Below are 24,774 nucleotides of genomic sequence, written 5' to 3' on the forward strand. Positions count from 1 at the left end.
ATTTTTGTTTAAATGATGACAATAACAATCACATATTAATTTACCGTCGTTCGACTAATTCACTAATCACAGAACTCCAACTCTAAATGTGATATCGACAAGAGATATCCAAAAGAATGAGATTCTGCACACTTAACAGCAAAAACTGTTTTAAATTGTGGTTGCAATTTACTTCCATCATTAAGGAAAAACCCAAACAGATCTCTTGAGTATCCTTTAATGCCTGCTTTCTGAGGCAAGTAATCAGGAACGGACTGTCGGCAGCATTACATTTTCATTAGCAAACAGTGTAACTTGTATAAGACTTAATTTCTCATTGGACTCCTGGGTAAAGAAAAATAAATAAATTGAATTTTAAAAGAATAAAAATTTACGTAACTGCACTTGTTCTACAAAAACACACAAATCAATGTAATGAACACTGATTCTGGTGAAAATTCTGAAACAAAAACTGTTCAGTATCAGTAATAACCTATCTCAGTGATCTGTCCATTCATACCCCCCCCCCCCCCCCCGACACTCACACACCCACCCCCCACCCACTTTGCCTGGCCCCCTCGCTTTGCTCTGGCCCGTTAAAGCGATCAGTCTGGTTAATGCCCTCTCCTAAATGAGCTTTGATCTCGTTAGTGGGACACAAAGCCTCTTTACTGCCAACGATAGGACAAATCAGTTCTCTGAAAAAGAGAGAGGGACAGACAGAGAGAGTTATAAACTGTACTCCCACTGCATCTGAGTGGACCACAGAACTGCCTCAAGTGGAAGCATCAATACTACCAAGATGAGTAGTAAAGATGAGGGATGAGGAGATGAGGAGAAAACCAAACATAAGAGGAAAACAAGGGACGAGACACATGTGGAGCTGGAAAAAAAAGTGATAGATGTTCCATAGATTTGAGTGATGGGAGATGGACTGACAAAGGGAGAGATAATCAAAGATGGAAGGGGGGAGATGGGACAGCAGAGAGTAAGAATGAAGGGGGGAAGAGATGGGGTGGTTTGCCTGACTGGCACACTTAAAAGCTGTGAACCAGGAGTCAATTAGCAATCTGGAAATATGCCTGGGGGAGACAGGGGGGAGGAGAAATCAGAGGACAGCTAGAGGGGAGCGGGGGGGGGGTCTGCAACAAAGGGGAGAGGAGGCTGCACTCTCCTTTATTATTACAGTCCTGATTTACAGTCAGCCTGGATGGTCAGAAATCACCTGGGTCCAGCTCTCAATGGGAATACTTTGGTAATTGTTGGGGGCATTTACCTTTAGGATCATCCACTGAACTCATCTTCCCCATCCTGAGCATGCACACAAATACAGTGAGCAACTTCCATTTAACTACCACAACTGACTTGCCCTTATTAGCCCTCAGTGTCATTTTCTTTTTTATTTGGTCATTGCATCAAGAGTTATTTGACCACTCATCTTCATTCAGAGCGTATCTCCTGCTTATCTCTCCCCCTAGCTGATTGTGTCATCCTGCCATCCATCACTTTCCTCTCATCCTTTATCATGGTCCCTGATGGATACAAGCTAATGGCTCTGGATTTCCTCTGTCCTTTCTCTCCTTGCCTCCATCCTTTATTTCCCCCCCTTAATCTATCAATCCAGGATACATATATCTCCTTTTTCTCCAGCAAAACACCCCAATATTTTGTCCATTTAAACCCCACTCTTTCGCTTTTTCTCCTTCAAGCCATCCCTCTTTCTCGTCCTATATACATCCACCAATCCCTCTCTACCTCACCTTCCATCCATCCATCAGTTCACCCTCCCTCCCGATCTCTGCTCCACTCTGTCCTATTTCAAGCCTGACCCCCCAGTGCCCAGCGATCAATAAAACTGATGGGCAGTGAGAATCCCTCCCCACGCCACGCTGCTCATAGTCACATTATCTTTGCCAGTGAGCTATAACCTTCCACCATCACTAACATCCATTCTCTGTGAAGCTCTCCGAGCATCACAACATTACGCAGGGACCTATTTGACATTGCAGCAGGTCAGCCGTGCAGCCAATTAAAGTATTTTACCAGTTCCCCAGGATTCAATTACCTGCCGATGACCTCAAACCATGTCTGTCCGCCCTTCGACTGCTGTTAGTGTTGTTTCCCGGTGCTAAAACACCACATGTCAGCTAAAATTTTCCCTTGTGCTGCTGGATTACGGGAACTTCAAAGTATATGTGTGTAGATGTAAGAATTGTGTGTAGTGCATGTGTTTGTGAGAAAGAAAGAAAGAAAGAAAGAAATAGTAATAGATCTGAGGAGGGTAAGTGCACCCCATGCCTCTGCAAATCCCTGGTTTACTGTAATATGCACAGATTAGTCCGGCAGAGGCAGGAATGGTTGCTGATGCTTTGCTCTCAGCAGTCAAGTCATGAAATCAGGGAAGACCCATGTTAAGGAGGGCCCCCTGAGCCCCGTAGCTCCTTCAGCCTACACCAAAAGGCTCTGTTCTTTGTCTTTCACTGTGGTGACCCCTCCCCCAATCCTTGTCTGCCTTTCTTTTAACACCTAGCGACAATGGGGGGGGCGATTAATGGCACATGCGGTGTGTATCAGGATTTGATGTGGTGACTCACTGCAAATTATCATCACAAGTTATAGTAATTTCATACATGTGGATCAAAAAATGGCGCTCTGGCAACATGTGACAAAAGCACTGGTTTACTTTCTATAAGACAAGGCATGATGAATGGGTCTGATCTTTGCTGTGCTGCTGTCTGTCATAGCAATGGAGTCTGTATCATGTTACCTTTGTCTAGCTTGGTCATGCTCCCTCACAGAGCAGCTACAGTATTTCACCAAGCCACATTTTGCTATCGCCCTACTTTTTTGTAATTCATAAATCTGCTGCTATATGCTGCAATGATGCATGATTATGTTGTTGATGAGAGAAAGGGGCCTGTCAAAACATTATCATCATTCCATGCTGATGCTTAGGAACAAAAGCTTTTAGTGAAGGGGGGAGACGTGGGCAGATGATACTTTGTTACAATGCTGCTAGACATGAAGCTGAGATGGAAACAAAACGATACAGCTGTGAGAAATGGATACTACATGTGTTTACATTGCATTCCTACCTGTCCAATGTCACCAACAACACTCCCGGTCCCGTCTATTCTTGGTCTTTTGCACTCCGCCCCGGTTAAGTCAGTCAGGGCAGCGGCTGTCTGAGCGTCGGGCTCCGGGTCTCCTCGCTTCATCCCCCGGACAGCTGCTGGACCCCCGGCCGCGTTCGCATGGGGTCCGGCTGCTGTATCAATGTCTCTTTCCCGGTCCATTATTCCCCGACTAACGGGTAGCATTATAGATGCAACGTCGGTCGACATTAACATTGGACGGCAGACAGTCACCAGTCAAAAGTCTGTTTTTACCTTTGCCTTTTTCCTCTCAGCTCGATATTCACAATGGCTCTGGCTTTTCCTAAGACGCGCAGACGTATAATATTGAACAAATTTTCATCAATATAGACAGCTTACACTGTTTATTGTCTAACTTAGCGTTAGCTATTCGAGACAGACCATTATGACCATGCCAGGATTCCGGACAAAGCACAATAAGTACAGCTTTTTTCCAAAACGTAGAGCCACGCCAACCAAACAGCGACCTATTTTAGTAAAGATCACACGTCCGACTCCTGGATGCCTGACAAGCTAATTAGCCAGCTAACATTAGCTAGCTGGCTAGCATTACATTCCGCTAGCTCTCTTTATAAATGTGGCTCGGAGAGCACACTCTCGCTGCCAATAATAGAAAATGTTGAAAATTAGCTACACGTAATGCTTCTCCTTATGCCGTGCCAGCCAGTCCTCTCTGCTGTCGCCGCTAAACGTGTTTTTGCATTAAAGCCCTCACTTCTTCCTACCAGCCTTCCCCTTGGTCTCAGTCCCTTCTTATCACACCGTCCGTTCCCTCGCCGTGGTCTGCTGTGGATGTGTCTTGGCGTGCGGACTTGGCTGCAGACGAACACGATTTCCTCTGGTCTCAGTCCCAGTTGGTGTAACTCGTAGTGTCGAGGGAGCCCGAGTGTGCTGATCCGCAGTCAGATTTGTCTAGGGACACCCAGTTGAGAAAGAGAGGACAATGAGGTGAGGTGGGCTGGTCTGAGGTCTGCGTTTCGTCTCTCTCCTTCTCCTTCTTCTCCGCTAAATCCCCAGCACCACCTCACAGCTCCCCGCCTCCTCACTAATTTCGCTGTTCAGCCGAATTAAAAATGAAGATGCTCCTAGTGCTCCCGTTCATAACACGGCCCAAGTAAATCACCGAAATATATAGCTGAGAAAAAGAACACACAATGAAAGAATAATGAAATATATATGGAATCATCCACCGTCAAGAAAGACAAAAGGTAAATATTACGTACATAAAGACCACATTTTATTGCGGTACCCCTGACATTTTTTGCTTATTATACATAATATATTTTAAACCCATAAGAAGAAGAGTTATAAATGTATTTATTATAGTGAGTCAACTGAAGCCAGTGTCTGCAACACAGTATCATTACACTATGTCTCTGGAGTGTGTCTTTACGTTCTCAAAAAGATAATGGATTTCCAGTTTTTAAAATTATGTAATGAACTGGCATTCTTTAGGAGATCTCTAAACATATTTGCTTTATAAAGTTAATTCTATTTATAGCTTGTGTGTATTTTTGAAAGCATGGCTAAGTAAACTCAAATAAAAGCTCATGATAACCACACATAACAAGGATGGAAACAAAGAATATATACAAATAAAGCAAAAGAGCAGCAAGCCGACACCTGCAGTCTCCAGAGTTGGATTATTTTTGAGGGAATGATTTACAGTAAACTCATGTTCTTTTTTTAATGTTTTTGCGCCCCCTAGTGGGCCTTAAACGACAGAGTGTCAGTTTAAGAATCAGTACTCGCTTGTGAAATTGTTGTCATATAATTCGTGCAAAAGCAACACTAATCAAATATGGCTGTTTTTTGTAGAAAAGTTTATGGTGGCAAAGCTGCAATAACTGAGAGAACAGGGATACATCAACAAGAGGAATTCTGTGTCTTTGCTGTCACACACACGTTCGCGGGCACACACACACTCACTCGCATACAAAGAGACAAATACCAATGTGATCAAATCTGTGCTGATTCCTCATTTCACCTTCCTTCCCTTAGAACAGATGATTGCTGTCACTTTAGACCAACTGCCAGTTTGTAAATACGTGTGAATAAGTGTATTTGCGTGTGCATAGGAGCAGCTGAGAGTAGAGAGTGTTGTGTACGTGTGTCTTTGTGTGTGTGTGTGTGTGTGTGTGTGTGTGGGTGTGCGGGTGTGTGTGTGTGTGGGTGTCTCACTCTGTCAGCCTCCGTCTCTCTCCTGCTACCTGTCCCTCTGCCACCCACTGAACCTGCAATGATGGACGGCAGTGAGGTCACATCACTCCACACAGCCACCTGTTTCACTGACACAGGCTATGAGAGCTTGCAGAAGGCATTACTCTCTTAATACTGCCACAGACCTAATGGACCATGAAACGAAAATGGCAATGGAAAATACACCATGGTATCTGTGAGATCATTTGTATTTTAGTGGCACTGTGTATCTCCTCTACAGTTGTAATTTCTCTGATTTCTTACTCTGATTTCTGCTTCTCAGATTTGAAGATTTGCTGCTTTTCTTTATCATATAGGATAGTAAACTTAATATCTTTAGTAAACTTGCTCTATACGTTTCATACACAAAACAATTAATCGAAATAATAATTGTCACAGAGTAATCAATGATAATGATAATCATTTGGCGAAGCAGTTCAATTATACGCCCATGCAAGCCAGAAGAAGCCACACTCATTCACACTTGCTGATTTTAAAGCTACAGTAGTTATACACAGTATTTATACAGTATTTACATTTGTACGTTTTGCGGGAATAGGTTTGTTCAGATCACTGCACTTTACAAGCTAATTTACAACGCCTGCTTGGTGTTTTATCACTTTCACTGCAGGGTTGACCAAATCTGTTTACGTTCTAACACTGAGTATAACACATAACACCACTTTAATAAACTTGGTAGTATGGCCCTGAGCGATGTTTCTTGCACAAGCTGAAAATTGATTGATTTGAATTGATTTCACCAAACACTGATTTTGTAATACATTTGTATCTACTGAGACATAGAGAAGATATATCTAGCTGGCTTAATACCAGTTTTTGTTTTCTAAAAAAAAAATGAAAAATGGTAAACATGTAACAGCTGACCAAGAGCTCCCATAAAAAGTTCTTATCATTTCATTTGTTTGCTTCTTAAATTTGTTGTATGTTTTTGAATTTAAACACATTTACTTAAATGGAATGAATGAGCTATAGTTTTTGTGAATTATTTTTTTCAGTTGTTTTTGCAGCAAAGTGCTACTTCATTTATGCTTTATGCCCCATCTCACTTCTCTCTCTCTCTCTCTGTCTACCTATCTATTTATGTTGCAAAATAATCACAAATTTTCACACATTACAGAAAATGGTAAAAAGGTATTTAATGCAAGTGGGCTGCACTTTAATTTTCATATATTAGTAGTTTAAACAAATTTAACATAGTGCTTGCTTCGTTCTAAGCTGCGTTTTAAGTTTCAAGATGACAAGAATCAAAACTGTTCAGCATCGTTTTGATAGATTTTCTGCATGACAAACGCCTATCTTTGGAAAATTTTGCAGAATAATGATGAAGAATTACAGTGGGATACAACATTGTTTGGCCCTAGATTTGTTTATGACTTCGTTTTATAGTTGTGCCACATCAGATCATTTAAATAAAATCAAACAAGAACTTATTTTCACAGTATCATCATTCACAGCATAAAGAACCAAGGATTTCAAATGCCATACCTCTTTATTCCTTAAGTTTCACTTTTGCGTTACCCTTTTTTACTGAAAGCCAGCCTCGCGTCCCCTCCATTGTTCATAGGTGTTACCTCGTGTCAGTCACACCTCTCAGCCAATGACAAGACTGAGCGAGATCAAAGGGGCGGGGCATGACGGACATCGAGGCTCTAGGATGTACACACAGCATCAGAAGGAATTTGGATCTGTTGCTTGCTAGAGTGACCTTTAGCTGTCTGCGTAAAGAAGGACTGCAAAAGCCCTTCACAAATACAGGTAATCATTTCACCTGCAGCTAAATGTCTTTTCAGCATGGCTGCCACATCACTCGAGGCTCTAATATATTTAAAAGATAGAGCACTGTTTAAACGTTTAAACGTAACTGCTAAAATACTGAATAACCCTCGAAACTAAGATGATGTAGTATGTGTGTACGTGTGTAATTTTAAATATACGTATAGCTTGCCACCGAACAGGCCTACAGAAGTGATGATGTAATTCGTTTATACACCTTCCAGACTTCACAAGTGCACATAGCGTAACAAACTGCTGATCATCATGGCACTGGATGGATGTGGCACCGTCTGCAAATATATCCTCTTCATTTTCAACTTCATCTTTGCGGTATGTCCTTCTTTTTTTTTTTTTTTTTGTAAATTTAAACGTGTTATGTTTTTTGTAAGATTTCAGACATTTTTTCTAGGTCAAAGTAAAAGTTGCTATAATCTACTTAATTTTAATTTTAATTCCTGGAAATTAACAATACTAGTAAAAGTTTAATGACATGCCATCCACCTCTACTGTCAAATTAGCTCTCAACAAGATGGAAGAAAACAAAATGAGAGATTACACTTATTCATAATACACTTTTTCAAACTGTTTTATTGCTCTTGTGCTTTTTATGAGCTTTCTTATCAACTGTTGCATTGTGTTTAAGTGTATTTTTGTCGTTAGAAATTATTTAAATGGTTCTTTGTGTTTACCAAGCTGTCCCACAGTTGGTCTCATTCTGCTGTTTGTTGTCTTAAAGATTTTCTTTCATGTGGCAGCGACAACATGCCACCTGATGTTTTAGTCCTATACAATGTTAACAAAAATTCATCTTCAGCTGTTGTGGAAAATGTGGCACCTGACTACCACTTACAGAAGATTACAGTTGTGATTTGAATATTTGAGGATGTGAAAGCATGCAACTAGGGAAGTTGGTGTACTGTACATTCACACTGTGGTTTTATTTCCTTTGTGGTTTTGGCAGTTCGTGGGATTTGCCTTACTGGGTCTAGGCCTGTGGCTGAGGTTCAGCAATAACACCAAAGGCATCTTTGAAATAGATTTCCTCAACTCAAGTGCATTTGTTATGGGTAAGTTTGTATTTCACACAAATTTGTGCCATTTCTCAAATAAAAAACCCCAAAAACATAAAGATGTTATTGCTTCTTATACTCTATGTACATATTCAATGTCAGATGTGTGTCTCTTTTTCCTGTATCAGGTGTGACGGTTCTGATCACTTTGGGTTCAGTGATGCTGATTGTTGTGGTGTTTGGAGACTATGGTGCCTGTAATGAGAAAAGATGGGCTCTACAAGTGGTAAGATGTGTTTTCTTTAAAGATTAGCTGGGCTACAGCCAAGGGTTTTTTGTTTTGTTTTGTCTGTCTGCATTATCAGTGTCAAAGTGCTTGCAAAGTCATACTTGCTTATAAAAGTGAGCCAAAAAAATGAATCTCCCCATATTAGCATCCAGGGGAAGCATCACTATTTAATAAATGAGTCACTGCTATGCTCACCCTGGCTTCTCATGTAAAGACTGGTTAATGTTAGACAGTGAAATATCTATTAGTACAATTGTGTGACGCCAAGATATGTAGCAGTGATTAAAAGGTACAGGTCAGTTGAGGGTACATGGGTTAAGCAGTCCTGTGATGTTTCAGAGCAGCTCACAAGACTGAGACATGAAATCTAAATGCAGACAGAGCACAACAAACCATAGAAATCCTTGCCAGTATGTCTGTTCTTGTCTTTTAAAATCAAGAACCAAGAAAACCAAAGAGCTGCTAGTCTGCTAGTTACCGTTTAATCTAAAAGTTTAATGGGCCATTTCAAAGAGATTTTAACAATAATTTTTAGTTAGAAGAAGTGGATTGTTGACACACAAAAGACTACAATTACTGATGCAAGTGATGTCCTTTTTGTGATCAAGTCTAGGAACTATGCCTAACCCTCACATCATCCAAAATGATCTCTAGTATAACAAGAAAAAAAATAATGATAAAAAAATCAATACATCACGAGATCCTGCAATGCAACTGTAAAATAACTTCAAAGATTAAAAATGATTTTTAATAATACTATCCAATAGCTAAATATTTAGCAAGTAAACTACAAATAATTGATGCGGGGCTCTTTAAGAAGACTGGTGAACTGTCTTCTTTCACAGACAGAAGCCTATTTTTCATTCAAGGCCATATGTTCAGAATTATCTAGTAGATAAGAACAGCACAACTGGACACACATTTTTTATAGAAAGTTTCTGTATTGACAGTTACCTTGTAGTTCTTTGATGTAAGTTACTCACTTAACTGTAAATAAGTCACACCCTAAGGTTCACCACCTATGGTTTTTAAGGACACAGGGTTATACTAATATGGAGAAGTTGTAAAACGGACAGTGCCAGTGTCTCATAGTACCACCATTCATTCTTATGTATAATCACTATAAGTTAACTTCCTGAAACCTGTAGACATACATTTTCTCCAGATTTTTTAACCACAAAGCTTCTAAACTATCATGTTGAGAAACCCCCACAACACACCTGTGGGAGAATAATGGATGCGAGGGAGGAATGGGGAATGTAAGGAGGTATTTTTAGTTCTGCCTTGCTCTGCCTCTGGTGAGATCTATGAATCTTTGGGATTCTGCACTTTTGACCTATGTCTTTATTGGGCACCCAGCCGTCTCTTGTTTTCATTCATCATCCTTTCTGCAGGTGACAAGATTTATGCTATTTGTAGAAGTAAGACTGAATCTAGTGCAAAATGATATTCCTAACAGTGTGGACATAATAAACTATCAAACAGGAGGATTAAAATATGTTGCAAAATCAAACATGCACAAATTTGTTAAAATGTCTGTGAATACCTAAATGTCCAATTATGCCTTTATTCTTTTTCTTCTGATTTCTTGTTTAATGGTATTTGGTAATGGTAGCCATTCCTTAAATGTTACATAACACAAAGACAGAATACTGAGAAGGCTTGTGTGCTTTAGTAATAAACAGGCTATGACACAGTCGAAAACTCTGAATTGCAACACAGGGAAGTAATGTAAAGAGATGTGTCAAGTGTTCTCACCTACTGGTGAAAAGAAAAACATCTCCTTGTTTTGATGCACATGCACACTGGTGGAACAAGTGTTATGCGGTTTTACTTGTACCTGTGTGTTAACAGGTTGTTTCATTAACGTTTTGTCATTAAAGTTCATTGACTTCTTCCTGTCCTTTCAGTTCTCTGTCCTTCTGGCCATTCTGACTGTAGCTGAAGTTGTTTTTGGAGTGCTCGCCTTTTCCAGGAGATATGCGGTGAGAGGGAAATGGAGAATGAGGGGAGGAACAGCAAAATGGAATAAAAGCAATCAAATAAAAAAATCAGTTAATACTTTATATTTCTAACCATGATATTGTGTTTTAATTTTCATTATTTAGCTTGGAGCTAAAGTTGTGGAGTTCTACACTAGCATGTATGTTCTGTATTTAAAAAATGGAGGAGATCCAGCGATTGGTGTCACTCTCACATTCGTCCACAAAATGGTAAACACAAATTGACTATTTCCTTCATTCCAATTTGATGAAAAGCAAAGTTTTACTGTTAAGCTGTTGTCTTAATGTGTTTGTACTCAAGGCTTTTCAAACTTGTGCATTTAATCCTTCTTTTCTACTTTTTTATACAGTCTATTTATACGGAAGCCGAAAGTGTTCAATATTAAATAAATAAATAAATAATATTATTGAATAAATAATATAGTAATAAATATTATTAAAGACTAATAATAAAACCAATAATAATAATAATAATAATAATAATAATGGTAGGCGTTGAGCACGATCATGGGGGCAGTAGGTGGTTTGCAGTCATGGATCCAGCCTCTGATTCTACTTTTGGAGATTAGGAACCACAAGTAAGACTGCATTCTGGGAGTGCAGTATTCTAGTGGGATAATAGGGTACTATGAGGTCTTTAAGATATAATGGTGCCTGACCATTAAGGGCTTTATAAGTGAGTAGGAGGATTTTAAATACTATTCTGGATTTTACAGGGAGCCAATGCAGTGATGCTAACACAGGAGAAATGTTATCTCTTATCGTACTTCAAGTCAGTACTCACACTGCAGCATTCTGGATCAGCTGGAGAGTATTTAGAGACTTGTTGTGACAGCCTGATAATAAGGAATTACAATAATCACTCGTAGAAGTAACAAAAGCATGGAGTACAAGATTCCTAAAGGGGGTGCTGGAAACCAGGCCAATGCCATCTAAAGTAACTATATAATTAGATAATGGGGTTCTGAGGTGTTGGGGCCAAGTACAATAACTTTTTGTTAAGTTTTTTCTGAGTTTAACAGAACAAAATTGCTGGTCATCCAGGTCTTTATGTCCTTAAGGCGTGCTTGAAGTTTAGCTAACTAATTGGTTTCATCAGGCTTCATTGACAAATACAAATGGGTATCATCTGAAAAACAAAGGACATTTATAGAGTGTTTCCTTATAATATTGCCTAACGGAATCATATTTAGGGTGAATAGAATTGTTCCAAACAAAGAACCTTGAGGAACTCTGTGACTAACTTTTGAGTATATGGTGGATTTATCGATATCGTGCACAAACTGAAATCGATTTGGTATTTAGGACTCAAAACCAGTTTAGAGCAGTTCCTTTAATGCCAATTAAATGTTCTAGTCTCTGTAATAGAATGTGATAATCAATACTGTCAAATGCAGAACTAAGATCTAACAAGACAAGTACAGACAGCTTTCTCAAGGATCTTAGAGAGAAAGGGAAGGTTAGATACAGGTCTAGAGTTGGCTAAAACACCTGGATCAAGAGTAGGCGTTTTAAGAAGAGGTTTAATTACAGCTACTTTAAAGGACTGTAGTACATAACCAGTTGATAAAGAGAGATTGATTATATCTAGTACAGAAGTACTAACTAAGGGTTAAACTTCCTTAAGCAGCCGAGTTGGGATGGGTTCCTAAGAGACAGTTTGATGAAGAAATCATTGAAGTAAGTTGGTGAAGGTCAATGAAAGAAAAACTGTCTAAATATATATTAGGTTTTACAGCTGTTTCTAAGGTTCCTGTGTTTGTACATAAACCAGCGTTGGTGGAGGGCAGGAGGTGGTGAATTTTGTCTCTAATAGTTGGTATTTTGTCATTAAAGAAGCTCATGAAGTCATCGCTACTATGAGCTATGGGAATACACGTATCAATAGAGCTGTGACTTTATCAGTCTGGCTACAGTGCTGGGGGTTGTTTTTATTTTCTTCTATTACAGATAATAGATAATAGGCTGCTCTGGCATTATAGAGGGCCTTCCTATATTTTTTAAGAGTATCATGGCAAGCTAAGAGGGATTCTTCCAGTTTAGTAGGATGCCATTTCCTTTTAAGATTTCGCATTTGCTTTAATATGCGGGTTCGGGAGTTAAACCATGTATTATATTCTATTTTTAGAGAGGCAATACAGTCAAGTGTCATTCACAGTGAACCTTCAGCACTATCAACAAGATGATAAATTTGTGACTAAAGTTAGTATAGGAGTCCTCTGTTATATTGAAACATAGCAGTGAATTAAGTGCTAATGGAATCACCTCCTTAAATTTAGCTACACTACTATCAGATAGAAATGTAGTAAAGATATTTTTGCCTACTGGTGTGTAGTCCAGGAATAGGAATTCAAAAGTTATTAAATAATCGTCCAATAAAAGAGGATTCTGTGGAAAGACTATTCAATTTTCAATTTGATGCTGTAAGTCAGAACAGGGTCGAGGGTGTGGTTAAAACAGTGAGTGGGTTTATGTACATCCTGAGTGAAGCCAATTGACACTAATAATGAGATAAACGCAGTGCTAAGGGTATCATTAAAAATGTCCACATGAATATTAAAATCACCCACCATAACTACTTTATCTGTACTAAGGAATAAACTTGATAAAAACTCTGAAAATTCAGATAAAAATTCAGAGTATGGTCCAGGAGCGCAGTACACTATAACAAATAGAATAGACTTTAATGTTTTCCAGGTTGGGTGTGTAAGACTAAGAACCAGGCTTTCGAATGAGTTATAATTGAGTTTACGTTTAGGGTTGATTAATAGGCTTGAGTTGAAAATGGCTGCAATTCCATCTCCTCGGCCGGTGCCTCGAGGAATATGAGTATTGATATGACTGGGGGGAGTGGATTCATTTAGGCTAACATATTCATCATGACACAGTGCAGCAGACTAAATAAATCAATATGATGATCTGATATTAGATTGCTTAGTAATACAGCTTTAGATGACAGAGATCTAATGTTTAAGAATCCACATTTAATTCTGCTGTTTTGTTGTACTTCTACAGTGGTGGTCTTAATTTTTATTAGGTTTTTTTATGTACAACTCCTCTTCATTTTAATTTTGAGTTAATTAATTTAGCTGGTCGGGGGGCAGACTGTCTCTCTGGGGATTTAGGTGGGTAGCTGTTCTAATGGAAGTGCAGAGAAGCGTGTAAGACTGCAACTTGGCCTCCTGGTCTCAACTCTGGGTTGTCATGGTTTTTTATTTAAGTAATGTTTAATATATATATTTTACACATTTATTCAAAATACTGTTTTGTTTGATATTTACTCAGTTATTTATTTATTACATAGTGAACACTTTGGGTCTTCATATATTGAAGATATAATGTGAAATGTCAAATATGAGGTTTTGTTCCTCCCTAAGTTAATTTTGAGGCTTGTTTGAGCGTTCCTGATCTCCCCTCATCTCCTTCCTTCTCTACCTGCTCTGTAGCTTCACTGCTGTGGCGTGACAGGGATATCGCTGATAGAGTTGGCTCAACAGACCTGTCCCAAGACAGATAGAATTTATGAGCACTTCATCATGCCTGTAAGTTGGTGCCAAGAAATGGAGCTGTTTTAATTAAGTTGGTAATAGTATGTGTGATGTATTGTATGGTTTTGATTCCACTTTACAGCTACCTGGACCTCCTGTATTCTTTAAACTCTGGGTTAACTACAGTATAGTGGATGGTCACAGTTTCTCCTGTCTTGGTCTTCTTACAGAGTTGTCCTGATGTTATCAAAAATGTCTTTGACAGTAAAGCACCACTGGTGATGGGCATCTTCTTTGGAACTGGAGCTCTTTTGGTAGGCAAATGTGGTGCACGCTGCACACTCCTATCCTTGGATGCAATGAATGAAGTTAATGTAACAAAATAATTTTTAAAAAATCACTGCCCATTTTCATCGCTATTTATTATTTGGAGTCAGAGTGTAAATTTAAAATCATCTCACTCACTTACAGTGCACTGCAGTTCATCATGAAGTACAAAAAAAATGCTAATTAGAGCAGAGATGTACTGTAGATTTTGGTGAATTGTGTAGAGGATATGGTATTTGTACTATAATTTGCACTAAGCACAAAGTACAGCTGAGGTTAAGAGATTCAGATTCATATTCTGGAAAACCATTAATGTCTGTGTCAAATTTTATTGCAGTTGATCTAATAGTTGTTAGCATAATAACACGCTAAAATGGTGAACATTATACCTGCTACACATCAGCATGTTAGCATTGTCATCGACATTAGCATTTAGCTCAAAGTACCGTTATGCCTAAGAACATCTCAGGGCTGCTAGCATGGCTAGATTCTCCTACTATAACATTTGGTGAAATGGATATAAACTAAAAAAATGTTGCCTTATTTATACTGTATAGCAAACATACACTCTACACTGAATACTGTACAGCACATTACATAATGTAAAATTTTTCAGCGCTTAAATAGCATCAAATTACAGTTAAAACACAGTACTGAGGGCATAGATTGACTGATGCGCGGCCAAGGCTGCCTAAGGAGAGGAAAAGTGCGAAGAAACTTTTTGAAAAACTGCTCCATTCTGTTGCTTGCCTATTGACAGCTTTAATCTAGTCTTTTGCTCTTGTTTATCATTAAGTTAATGATCATGTTCTAACCATTCTACATCCCTCTGTCTCTCTTGATCAATACTCCATCCCCTGCCTTAATTTTTTTCTTCTCCTTCATTTTCCCAATTATTGGTTCCCAAAGATCATAGTTCTGATTTGCAGCATTACACTCACTAAAGGGATTCGTCTGTCCGTCTCATCACCTCAGCACATCATCCTGACTCACTCCACCACTGCCCTGGCCAACCCTCAACCATATCAGCATGACTTTGTCTCCACCTCCTACCCCTACCCTGACCAGGACCCTGCCACCTTCACACCCCTCACTGTGGTTAACATCCCTGTGGCTCAGGCCCAGTGCGCTTAGGCCAGTTTTCACTGTCACTTGTTATTCTGTCTTGATTTTTTTCTCCCCACAATGCTTTAGCGTAGAGAATACAAGCATACTTTTTTCTCGACTTTTCTCAGCATGGTCAGGGTGCAGGGTGTCATCAGCTCCCTTTAAAGGAAAAATCCACCCTAAAAAACTTAAGACACAGTTATAATAACGTGTTGGTGGTGCATTGTTCCTCATTCCAACAGATAATTGGCCAAATGCTGGTATGCCAAGATTTTCCAAGCACAGCTACAGTGGGTGAATTTGACAGCAGAAACCTTTCTAAATCAAAGAACAAGGGCCTCTTATTAAGCTAATAGTTTTTCACACATTTTCAACAATCATGCATCACTAAGCTACAAAAAAAAAAAATCAACTCTTCTCTCCAGGCTAACTTCTCCCCCATTAGGTCGAGCTGTTCCAGCTCTGTAAGAAGCTGCTTTTGACTTTTATTTCTGTATTTTTCTATTTTTTGGCAAATAATGTACAGATGTGTCGGTTAAGTCTCCTCTTTAATTTTTAATCTACTAATTGATATCTGCAGCTAAAGAATATAATACCAGGATTTGATTTTCCCTTTACATGCCTACTTACTACTCACTGAACTTCTCTCTCACACTAACTCATTCTGTGGCTGGTCTAATCTTGGAGGTCATAAGTAGAAGGAAGCAGGTTTTTCACTGCACAGCTTTGTCCCATCACTGCTCTTCACTTACCCACCTCCCTCTGTGTCTGCATGACAGATTATCGCCCTGGGCAGCACCATTATCCTCCTGAAACAGATGAAGAGACTCAGTCAGGACATCACTGCATACTATTCGACCGTGTACTGAAGAAGAGGATTCTGTTTTCAGCCCTTACCCTGCCTCATCAACGAAGACCATTGCTGGAATTCAGGCTCAACCAGCCTCGTCATTAAATATGCCAGGGTTTAATGACTGGACAGTTAGCTTCACTTTGTTGTTCATACTCATTGTTTCTTTACTATAGAGGTGTACTGTTACAATAGTACTAGACAATTTTTTCTTTGCCATAGTTTTGTAAGATCGGCATACCACTTACTTTCCTTTATTCGTGATGTATGTTCAAAGGGCCACAGGACTGGCCAGAAAAAAATTCCAGGACCTTATTAAGCATGATGATAAAATTATGCTGGGTGCCCTCGGTCATCAGGTTCTGCTTGAGGCCGTTAAACTGACTGTATAAACATTTCAAAAGGCATCCTTTAGAGCTGTGAAGCATCAAGTGCTTTGTAAATTACGGTTTGATACTGAGGAAAGCACTTTGCCATTAAAATAAATATTGTTAAACTTTCATTCCCTCATGTTCCTGCTCCTGTCAAAAGCTTCTGTGACCACATAAAAGTGCATAAAGTGTCCTGTTTAGACAGAAAACTGTTGAATGCTTTGAACTTTATATGTATTGCTTTGCTTATTGTTTTCTGTCTGTACTCTATAGTACTAACTATTACATTGTGATATACTGTTTTTAAGTTCACAATTTTAGAAATATATATTCCATAGAGTATTTTTCTTCTTCACCTACACCTCTCTACTTGTTTCTATAAAATGACAAAACAAGAATGCAGTTTTGTAAAAGCGTCTTTATTTCATTGTTCACACATCACTGTTGGGACCTATGAGGAAAAAATAAGTAAATGAAGTGATATATGACTCCACAACACTGACATCTCTGAGAAGCCAAAGCTGATAAATCCCATTTTTCCCCACAGTTTTCGTGATTTCACCCTTTTGATGAATTGTTTAGAATTTGTAGTTGTGCTTTTAGCTGTCCATGTTATCAAAGGTTTTTCAAATCATGGAATGCAAAGTTAAATATGACTTAATTGGATAATGTGAAAGAAAATTATGTAGCCAAAATATCCGTGCAGGACCTGTGTAGCAAATCCCAGATGAATTATTGGTTGTGGCTATGTTACTTTACATGCACACACATATATACACATACATGCATATATACATACACTTGTGTCTTTCAAATTATGACAATTGTATTTCTGATGAATATATAAGAACCTTGTTAGCCTCCTGATGAACTATTAAACCACTTCCCATTTCCCCTTTTGTGCTTCAAGTTTGCTGAACAAACTGTTGATGCAGCCGACACTGCAGTCACTATCTGCAGCAGAGCACACTTCTGTCAAGCACAAAACGTAGATCTGAGGGGAGCAAAAAAATAAAAATATAAATATAAATAATGTTTAAATGGTTTTACTACAATCTCAGTAATCTCAGTCTACACTTAGTCACCATTATGGACGGTCCTTGTATTTTAGTGTTTACTCTTCTTAAAAAGCAGCACATTATCAGTCACTTCAAAGACAAGAATATCGTAGATGTTTGCTTGTGTGAGTTTGTCTGTTAAGTGATAGGTACCTCTGGATCCTCCAGGAGAGAGTATCCTCCTTTAGCCATATAAGTGGGACTTTCTGAGGGTAGGGAGAGGAAGCTGGAAATTAGGACCCTCCGGATATGGTGGGAGTCAGAACGTAGGGAAGGAAGCAGCTGTGACTCAACCCGGCTGGGGCAGCTAAACAACACACAGTAGTGAAAGGGGTGTTACAACTGAAAATTACCTGAAAGGAAGAAATAATATGCAAAATGATCATTTGATGCTTGGGATTTAGGACTGTGAGATTGCTTACACCCCACAATACAAATGTGTAGGACAAAATTAAATGTAAAAAGTGTAATGTTTTACAAATGTTAAGTTTGTCCTAAGGCTGGGTGACTAGAGGAAAGGCCATTTAAAATCAAAAGGAGTATGAACATACATGTACCCTGTAACCTTAATGGTCATCTGCTTATTAGATTTTGAGTAGAACTCTCTAAAACGTTTGGATTCATGCTTCAGAGGCTATCAATGTTCACTGTAGACCTTTATGAAAATCCAGCTATTAGTTATTAAGAACTTTGTCTCAATTAAAGACTTGGTTTAAAGGGGAAATGTTGACTTTACGATGGTAATGTATGAAAAATGGGGTTACCAAAATCATCCCCTCAGGACCATGAATATATTTACAAAATGTTAAGGCAATGTGTCCAACAATTGAAAACAATCTAGCTTTAGAGTAAAATGATGGATGGACCAACCAATGAGCCATCCTCACCATCCTTATGCCAACTACACTACAATTATTGTATGTCTTTTGAAATTGTCACTATGTCATATTAGGTGATAATGTTGCCCCTGCTAATCATAGTTTCATTTTTTCATGAATTGCAGTTTATCAGGGAAGAGGGGCTACCTTCTCTTCGCCAGTTCACTTATGTTGTTATTGGTCAATGTCACAAAGTATGAAGCAAATAGATAAACTACTTGAGACAAGGCAAAAATAAACTAACGTGCTAGCCTATAAACTACTTGAGACAAGGCAAAAATAAACTAACGTGCTAGCCTTTCTAACAATGTATTGAGATGTTTGTAGATGCACTGCAATACATGAAACAAACTAAATTATGGTGCTTGACAACTATTATTCATAACCCTGATCAAACACCCAGCAACTGTCAATTCAGGCCATCATCGCTTTGATACTGTCTAGTGTGATCCTGGGATTAGGTCTATTATTAGAGGGGCAACAATCCTTTCCATTAGTTGCAGATGGCTGCTCAGATTTCAGATAAATTCAATGAAAATGGAAACTACCGTATATATATTGGCATATAAAGGACAATAGATGATGATATACTGACATGTCGGAATGACGTAACAACCACAGTCAAGAACCGTATATATTTCTGTATAAACATACCCATCATAAATGGGCATCCAGCTGGTATATTGAGCTTGAGTATAAGCCAGACAGGAGTGAACCAACAGCACCAGATTGGGCTCTGTGGAGTCCAGCAGGCTCACTTCCAAATAAAGTGGTCTGCCTCGCATGAGACTGAGAGGCAGATGAGCTTCAGGGTGGTAGCTGGTGAAGGACTCATCTACAAGGGGGGGAAAAAAGAAAAGAAAAAAAGAAAAAAATATTGCAATATTAAAAAAAAAAAAATTCAACAACAGGTAGATGACAAAATTTCAATTGTTGCTCAGACATCAACTTCAAAACAGGCTTACGGAAGAACTGGTTCACTGACAGCTCGCTGATTTTGAACAATGAATTAAATTGTCAAGAGGTATGATGTGCAATTTAATTAGATTACCAAAAAGAAAACTGCTCACCTGTTGCAATTCTCAGTTGCACATTGACGGTAGCTGGTCTAGACTGAATGGGAGATGGAGATGGTTGATCGATCAGGTGGAGCCTTAATTCACCTAGAGAGCCTGGGAAGGAACTACAATCCACCATCAACCTGTGGATCAACACAGATGACTTACATGTGACAGTGGGCTGTAGAAACAAATCACACAACACAGTGGATGGAGAGAACTGATCTATAATGTTTACGGTGCATCAATTAGTGTTTGCTTTCCTTTTTCAGGTAGTTGACACTTTGAGATAGTGAAAATGTGACTTTTGAAAAATAATATACGTACTGTATATGTAAATATATATGAATAGCTGTAAAATAAAACAGTAAAAGTTAGAGGGATGGAATTTTTTTAATAACCTTTTTTTCTCATATTTTGTATTTAGGTTTATGCGGGAAATGAAGGTAAAATAATCACGTTGTTGAACATGAGGGTCAGCGCATTAACTTGATCTCAAGGCAAAATGCCATTTAAAAGCTTAGAAAATGCCTGTGATATCAAAAATGAGTGGACCAAAAAAAAAAAAAAAAAAACCCAGGATATACAAATGACATTTTTTGCATTTCACTGACCACATTCAAGTTTATGACAAATTTGTTTAATGCATGAGCAGACTACTGTCCCTCATGGACCCTTGTAGATTCTTTGATCCATCCTCAAACAACTGAGGGTGGATAAAAGGCCTGCCACTGGTATCCAGCAAAGGGAATGATGACAGAACATACTTTAGTGCTACAAGGTGTTGTTTGCAATGCCAGTGTTTGACTTCTTAACCAAATGAGATTTCCCACACCCCTCTGAAATAAATTTTTACTCTGAATGTAACATATTAAAAAATAAATTAATTAATAAATACAAATATTTCCCGCAAACAGAAATAACATACCTGACAGGAGAGTTTTCATGCACAGAATTGTGGACTTCCAACAGATGAACCACTGTCTGACCAAAAACCTAACAAGGATATGATATTACAAAAATGGTTTATATCATTTCCCAAAGTAAACTCTTTTCTATGTCTCTTTAGTGAACGGCAAGGGAGAGGAAGTGAGATCAGTCAAAGTCAAAGCCTTGTAGACATCATCAATCTATTTAGCAGTAGACATAGAAGTGTGCCTTACATGTTTGTTTACTCCACAGCCATCCAGGGGCACAATGTAAATGTCAGGGTGAGAGTTCAGCCACTGCACTGTGCAGGATACATTACTGTTCTCAGAGGAATGAGCAGAAGGGGCCACTGTGGGCTCCATCACAGAGTCAGACACTGCAAAGACAAAATGTTGTCCCATTGTAAAGTCTGTTGGCTCGCACGCACACCATTCCTGAGCCATGCTGTTTTGTTCTCGACCACAGTTTTGTTTTTTTTTGTTTTAATTTAAAGTGTTTAAAATCAATACTAAATATTAAGGTGTAGGCAATTCTGTGTCTTGGGCGTAGGCTTTTGCCTGAATACACACACATCAGTTATCCAATTTTGTGTTTTGCTTTATTGTGAATTCATCTATGTCAGAGAGTGCTGACGAGATTTATTTGTGGAGAGACTCACCCTTCACAGGGTATCTACAGCAGCACAAAGACTCACTGCAGTCAAAATCTGACACAGGGCCAAGGCCACAGGGTGAGGCAGAGGGCATGTACGTGTTGGCCTTGAGGCGATCTGAGTTCATAGAGTAAACAAAAAGAGGAGAGCTAGTTATACTTAAATGTTCCTATTCAGCGGCATGAGAGATTACAGAGGAACTGAATGATGAGTCAGAATATATGCCATACAGTTTTCTGATTAGGGCTAGAGCCAGATGCCAGTCAGGACTAAACAATTTTCTGCCCCCTTGTGGTGATGCGAGGTCAAAACATCAAAACTACATATCTGTCTTTGCACAGAAAACATCAACTAACTCGGAGAGACAGATATATGAACACAGCTGAACAAAAGACTTTACCTGTCATTTCATAATCCAGCATCTCTTCTGCTTCTTCACCAGGATGCCCAATAAGATCATATTGATGCTGCTGAGTCATATAATGGGAATAGAAGCTATGGAAGGGATTATGCGGTGGCCAGGGAATGCTGGGATGTCCTGCTTCAGCAGCATGAACCTGTATATCCATCCCGCTGTATTCAGAGTCTGAGGGAAGCTGAGATTCTGATTTTGAAGATGCTTTTTCAGAGTCCATGCTGCCTGCAGGAGGTAGTTCTTGGTTTTCTTTGGACACTTTAGGCTGGTAGAAGAGTTGGTAATAGTAGCAGTAAGGATGTAAGCAGCTGTTTTGATCATCATACATTGATTCTTTGGGCAAAGTAGTGATTTGAAATTTGCAATAGGATGGGTGCTGCACTGGGAAAGAAGATGCTTGAAGCAGAGGGTCTGAAGCTTCTTTGGATGAAGCTGGAGACATATGGTTGTCAGCGTTCTGTAAACTTTCAGGTCCATAATACATTTGATAGTAGTGGTAGTAAGGGTGGTAGTAGTATGGGTAAGGAGGATGATTATGGTTGGATGGAGTGGGGAAAGAGGGTTGTTTAGGACGAGGAGCTGCAACAGGGTCTGGGTCAGGAGTGTAATTGGGTGGGAGCAGAGGTTGGACTGCAGTAGTCACAGGTGTAGATTGTCTCTTTCTGTCATCAAGCACTGGCTTTACATCATCATTATCATATTCAGACAAAAGTGGATTTTTAATCCAGTCTGGGCTGTACTTTTCAATGTTAATTCTTTCATCTGCATCTGGCTGATCTATGTAGGCATTCACATTGTATTTGTCATGGACTGGAAGCAATGATGAGTGAGACATGGGTGAACATAGGACAAATTTGTTGCAGCAGCCATGTCGCGATGTAGAGGAGCCAACCTCTTAGCCTCGCCCCTAGCAATATGTGGAAAGTAATAGAAGTAGTGGTATGGATAGGGCTGTGGATAAGGAGCATGAGGTGCAGGGGTTTTATGACCAAATTTAGTACTTGGTGGAAGGATATAAGGATGAGAGAAAGCCTCAGGCACAGGCTGAGGGAACTGGTCAGAATAAGCCTCAGACTGCTGGACATTGGGGAGCAACACTGGAAATTCAAGGGTATGAGAATTAGTTGAAGACAGTTCTTCAGGAACCTCAGGACCGGGATCATGGTCTTGAGTTGGGCCAGGAAGAGGGATTTTGGGGTGATGGTAGTAGTGGTAATATGGATTGAAGGCATGGCTGGGAGGCTGGAGTGAAGGTGCTTCAGCTTGAATTGGAAAGCCTGTAGCTGAGAAGGGATAGTGTGCAGCACTGTGCTTGTCAGACAGACCTAAGACAGGAGTTCCTTGTTTCTGTTGTAGATCTGGATTAACCCAACTTGAATCTTCCATTTCATCTGTAGATGAGAGAGAACTGTGTACACCAAATTGTTTATAGGACTCCCTGACAGGAATCTTATGGAAATGGTATTCTGGATAGTCTGGCTGGGAATCAACAGGAGGGAGAGTCTGGGGACCAAATGTAGGCTTAGGAGTCAAAGATGAGGGAGTAGGAGGGTTATGTGCATCATGAACATCGGGGCTAGGATACTTGTGGTGATATGTAGGGTGGGGATAGTAAGGTGGGGCCAGGTAGAAAGGTGGGACCCATGGAAAAGGCTGCAGGGTTTCTGGTATAGGCTCTGTTGGCCCCCTGCTTCGATGATGAGGGCTGTCAACAAGAGGCTGATGGGTTAGTGGAAGATCTTCAGGGGGAGAGACAGGACAGGACAGCTTGAATGATTTTTCTCCTATTTGAAGAGAAAGAGTGTATTTTCCATCCTGAAAAAAGATGAAGAGATTTTCTTTAAGAAAAGTTTTAAGAAATAAAACACATATGTCTAATAATGTTTTGAACTGAGCAGCAGATGCCTGAACTCTGAACTCAATATTTAGAAATGTTGCAAACATGCAAGGATTTATTCAATTACAAATATTGTGTAAGGTTGGTAACTGTTAAATGTCCATATTTAGCTGTTAAGGTGATGGTTCAGAGATTTACAAGGAAATAGTGTGGGGGTCATTTCATACATTCTGTAATAATTCTCAGGTTTTTGAGTGCATTTAGTAGTTAAAATTATAAAATGTTTTATTATTAAAGAAATCTCTCACAAAAAATTGATTTATTTAACCTTATTCATTATTTTTAAGTTTAAGTTTTGGTGATGATCGGTGAATTAATTCATTTCATTTATAACATTCCATTTTCCTGTTTTCTATTGGAAATTTAATGGCTTATAGAAGTTCTTCAGTGAATTAAAATAAATTGAAATTTCCTCAAATGTTTCCATTGACAAATCTTAACAAAAACAAACACAATGAGGTTTTAGTAATTTATAGCTGTATGATCGGTATCCACCTACAGTATAATGTATCTCACCAATAAATGTCTTTTCTGGAATTCACCTCACCTTTACTGTGAGACCACATGTATGATATGGAGCAGTGATTACAATCTCGGCATCTTTTCTGTCCAAGGTGTAGCCACACTGCTCGGCTAAAGACACCAAAGGGGTCCACTCTCCTCTCACTTGAGTAAAAATGAAAAAAAAATACTGTCATTTATTTTAAAGTCAGGAAAGAGAGATTAAAATCCATTAGAGTGAACTGAGTGCTAATAGAATGAAAAGTTAAAATTAAGTTTAGGTGTTTACCATTTATGCTTAATTCCTCTTTAGCAGACAGTACTTGCACTTTGACAGTCATACCATACGGGGAGCAGCACAATGAGGACAGGCTCATGTCATGAGACTGTATCTGAGAGACTGGACAGGACATCTTGAGTGGAATCCCCCTCAACAGCAGAAGCAACACGTAGCTATCATCCTGAATACACGTGTTTTACAGCATTTTTAAATACTTTTACTGCCTTTGGCTGAAAACATTTTACATCCATACATCCAGACCTGACCCAGCTAGAAAGGCAACCTGGCCCTACCACTGGGGCACCTGGGCCAGTCTAGGGTGCCTCTGGTGTGACATCAGAGCAAAAATTAAGGCTGGAAGGTCACCATTATGGCAGAGACATGACCTGTCTTGTTCATATACAGACGGGTGATGAATTAAAGGACAAACCAACATAAACCCTTTGTGCCCTATGGATGGGAGCAATGTCATCCTTTTTCTCCACTTATTTTTCAGGTTTTTCCTTTAATTTGTCACCCGTCTGTATATCACC

General features: G+C 39.2%; 3 protein-coding genes across 9 annotated transcripts in view; 1 reads left to right on the forward strand and 2 right to left on the reverse strand.

Annotated features, from left to right (window-relative positions):
• Positions 1–4,125, reverse strand: part of LOC120783877 (RNA binding protein fox-1 homolog 2-like) — a 43,650-nt gene extending 39,525 nt beyond the window's left edge. For 2 of the 4 annotated variants that reach the window (XM_040117214.1, XM_040117250.1), the window contains exon 1: positions 3,075–4,125. In XM_040117214.1, the coding sequence (XP_039973148.1) occupies positions 3,075–3,329 (255 nt within the window). In that variant the 5' untranslated portion in view covers positions 3,330–4,125. The remainder of the gene's footprint in view (positions 1–3,074) is intronic. The other 2 variants (XM_040117221.1, XM_040117231.1) reach the window with 2 other exon arrangements.
• A 2,890-nt stretch (positions 4,126–7,015) lies between these two features.
• zgc:65811 (uncharacterized protein LOC393524 homolog) lies at positions 7,016–16,962 on the forward strand. 2 transcript variants are annotated; one of them, XM_040123934.1, is made up of 9 exons: positions 7,016–7,109; positions 7,352–7,457; positions 8,089–8,194; positions 8,326–8,423; positions 10,337–10,411; positions 10,535–10,639; positions 13,876–13,971; positions 14,148–14,231; positions 16,131–16,962. In XM_040123934.1, the coding sequence occupies exons 2-9, from the start codon at positions 7,392–7,394 to the stop codon at positions 16,218–16,220; spliced, it is 720 nt and encodes a 239-aa protein (XP_039979868.1). In that variant the 5' UTR covers positions 7,016–7,109; positions 7,352–7,391; the 3' UTR covers positions 16,221–16,962. The 2 variants fall into 2 exon arrangements, with proteins under 2 accessions (XP_039979868.1, XP_039979869.1); XM_040123935.1 differs by lacking the exon at positions 14,148–14,231.
• A 10-nt stretch (positions 16,963–16,972) lies between these two features.
• Positions 16,973–22,506, reverse strand: LOC120788282. Of its 3 annotated transcripts, XM_040123931.1 has the most exons (9): positions 21,549–22,506; positions 21,155–21,265; positions 20,730–20,872; positions 20,495–20,562; positions 19,579–19,709; positions 19,163–19,343; positions 17,784–17,937; positions 17,424–17,566; positions 16,973–17,023 (listed from the first exon to the last, which is right to left on the reverse strand). In XM_040123931.1, the coding sequence occupies exons 1-8, from the start codon at positions 22,396–22,398 to the stop codon at positions 17,447–17,449; spliced, it is 1,758 nt and encodes a 585-aa protein (XP_039979865.1). In that variant the 5' UTR covers positions 22,399–22,506; the 3' UTR covers positions 16,973–17,023; positions 17,424–17,446. The 3 variants fall into 3 exon arrangements, with proteins under 3 accessions (XP_039979865.1, XP_039979864.1, XP_039979867.1); XM_040123930.1 differs by having other exon boundaries at positions 16,973–17,566; XM_040123933.1 differs by lacking the exon at positions 21,155–21,265 and having other exon boundaries at positions 16,973–17,566.
• Between the last annotated feature and the right edge of the window lie 2,268 nt (positions 22,507–24,774).

The sequence above is a fragment of the Xiphias gladius genome, chromosome 3 (genome assembly GCF_016859285.1).
Source record: "Xiphias gladius isolate SHS-SW01 ecotype Sanya breed wild chromosome 3, ASM1685928v1, whole genome shotgun sequence".
In the NCBI taxonomy this organism is placed as follows: Eukaryota; Metazoa; Chordata; class Actinopteri; order Istiophoriformes; family Xiphiidae; genus Xiphias; species Xiphias gladius.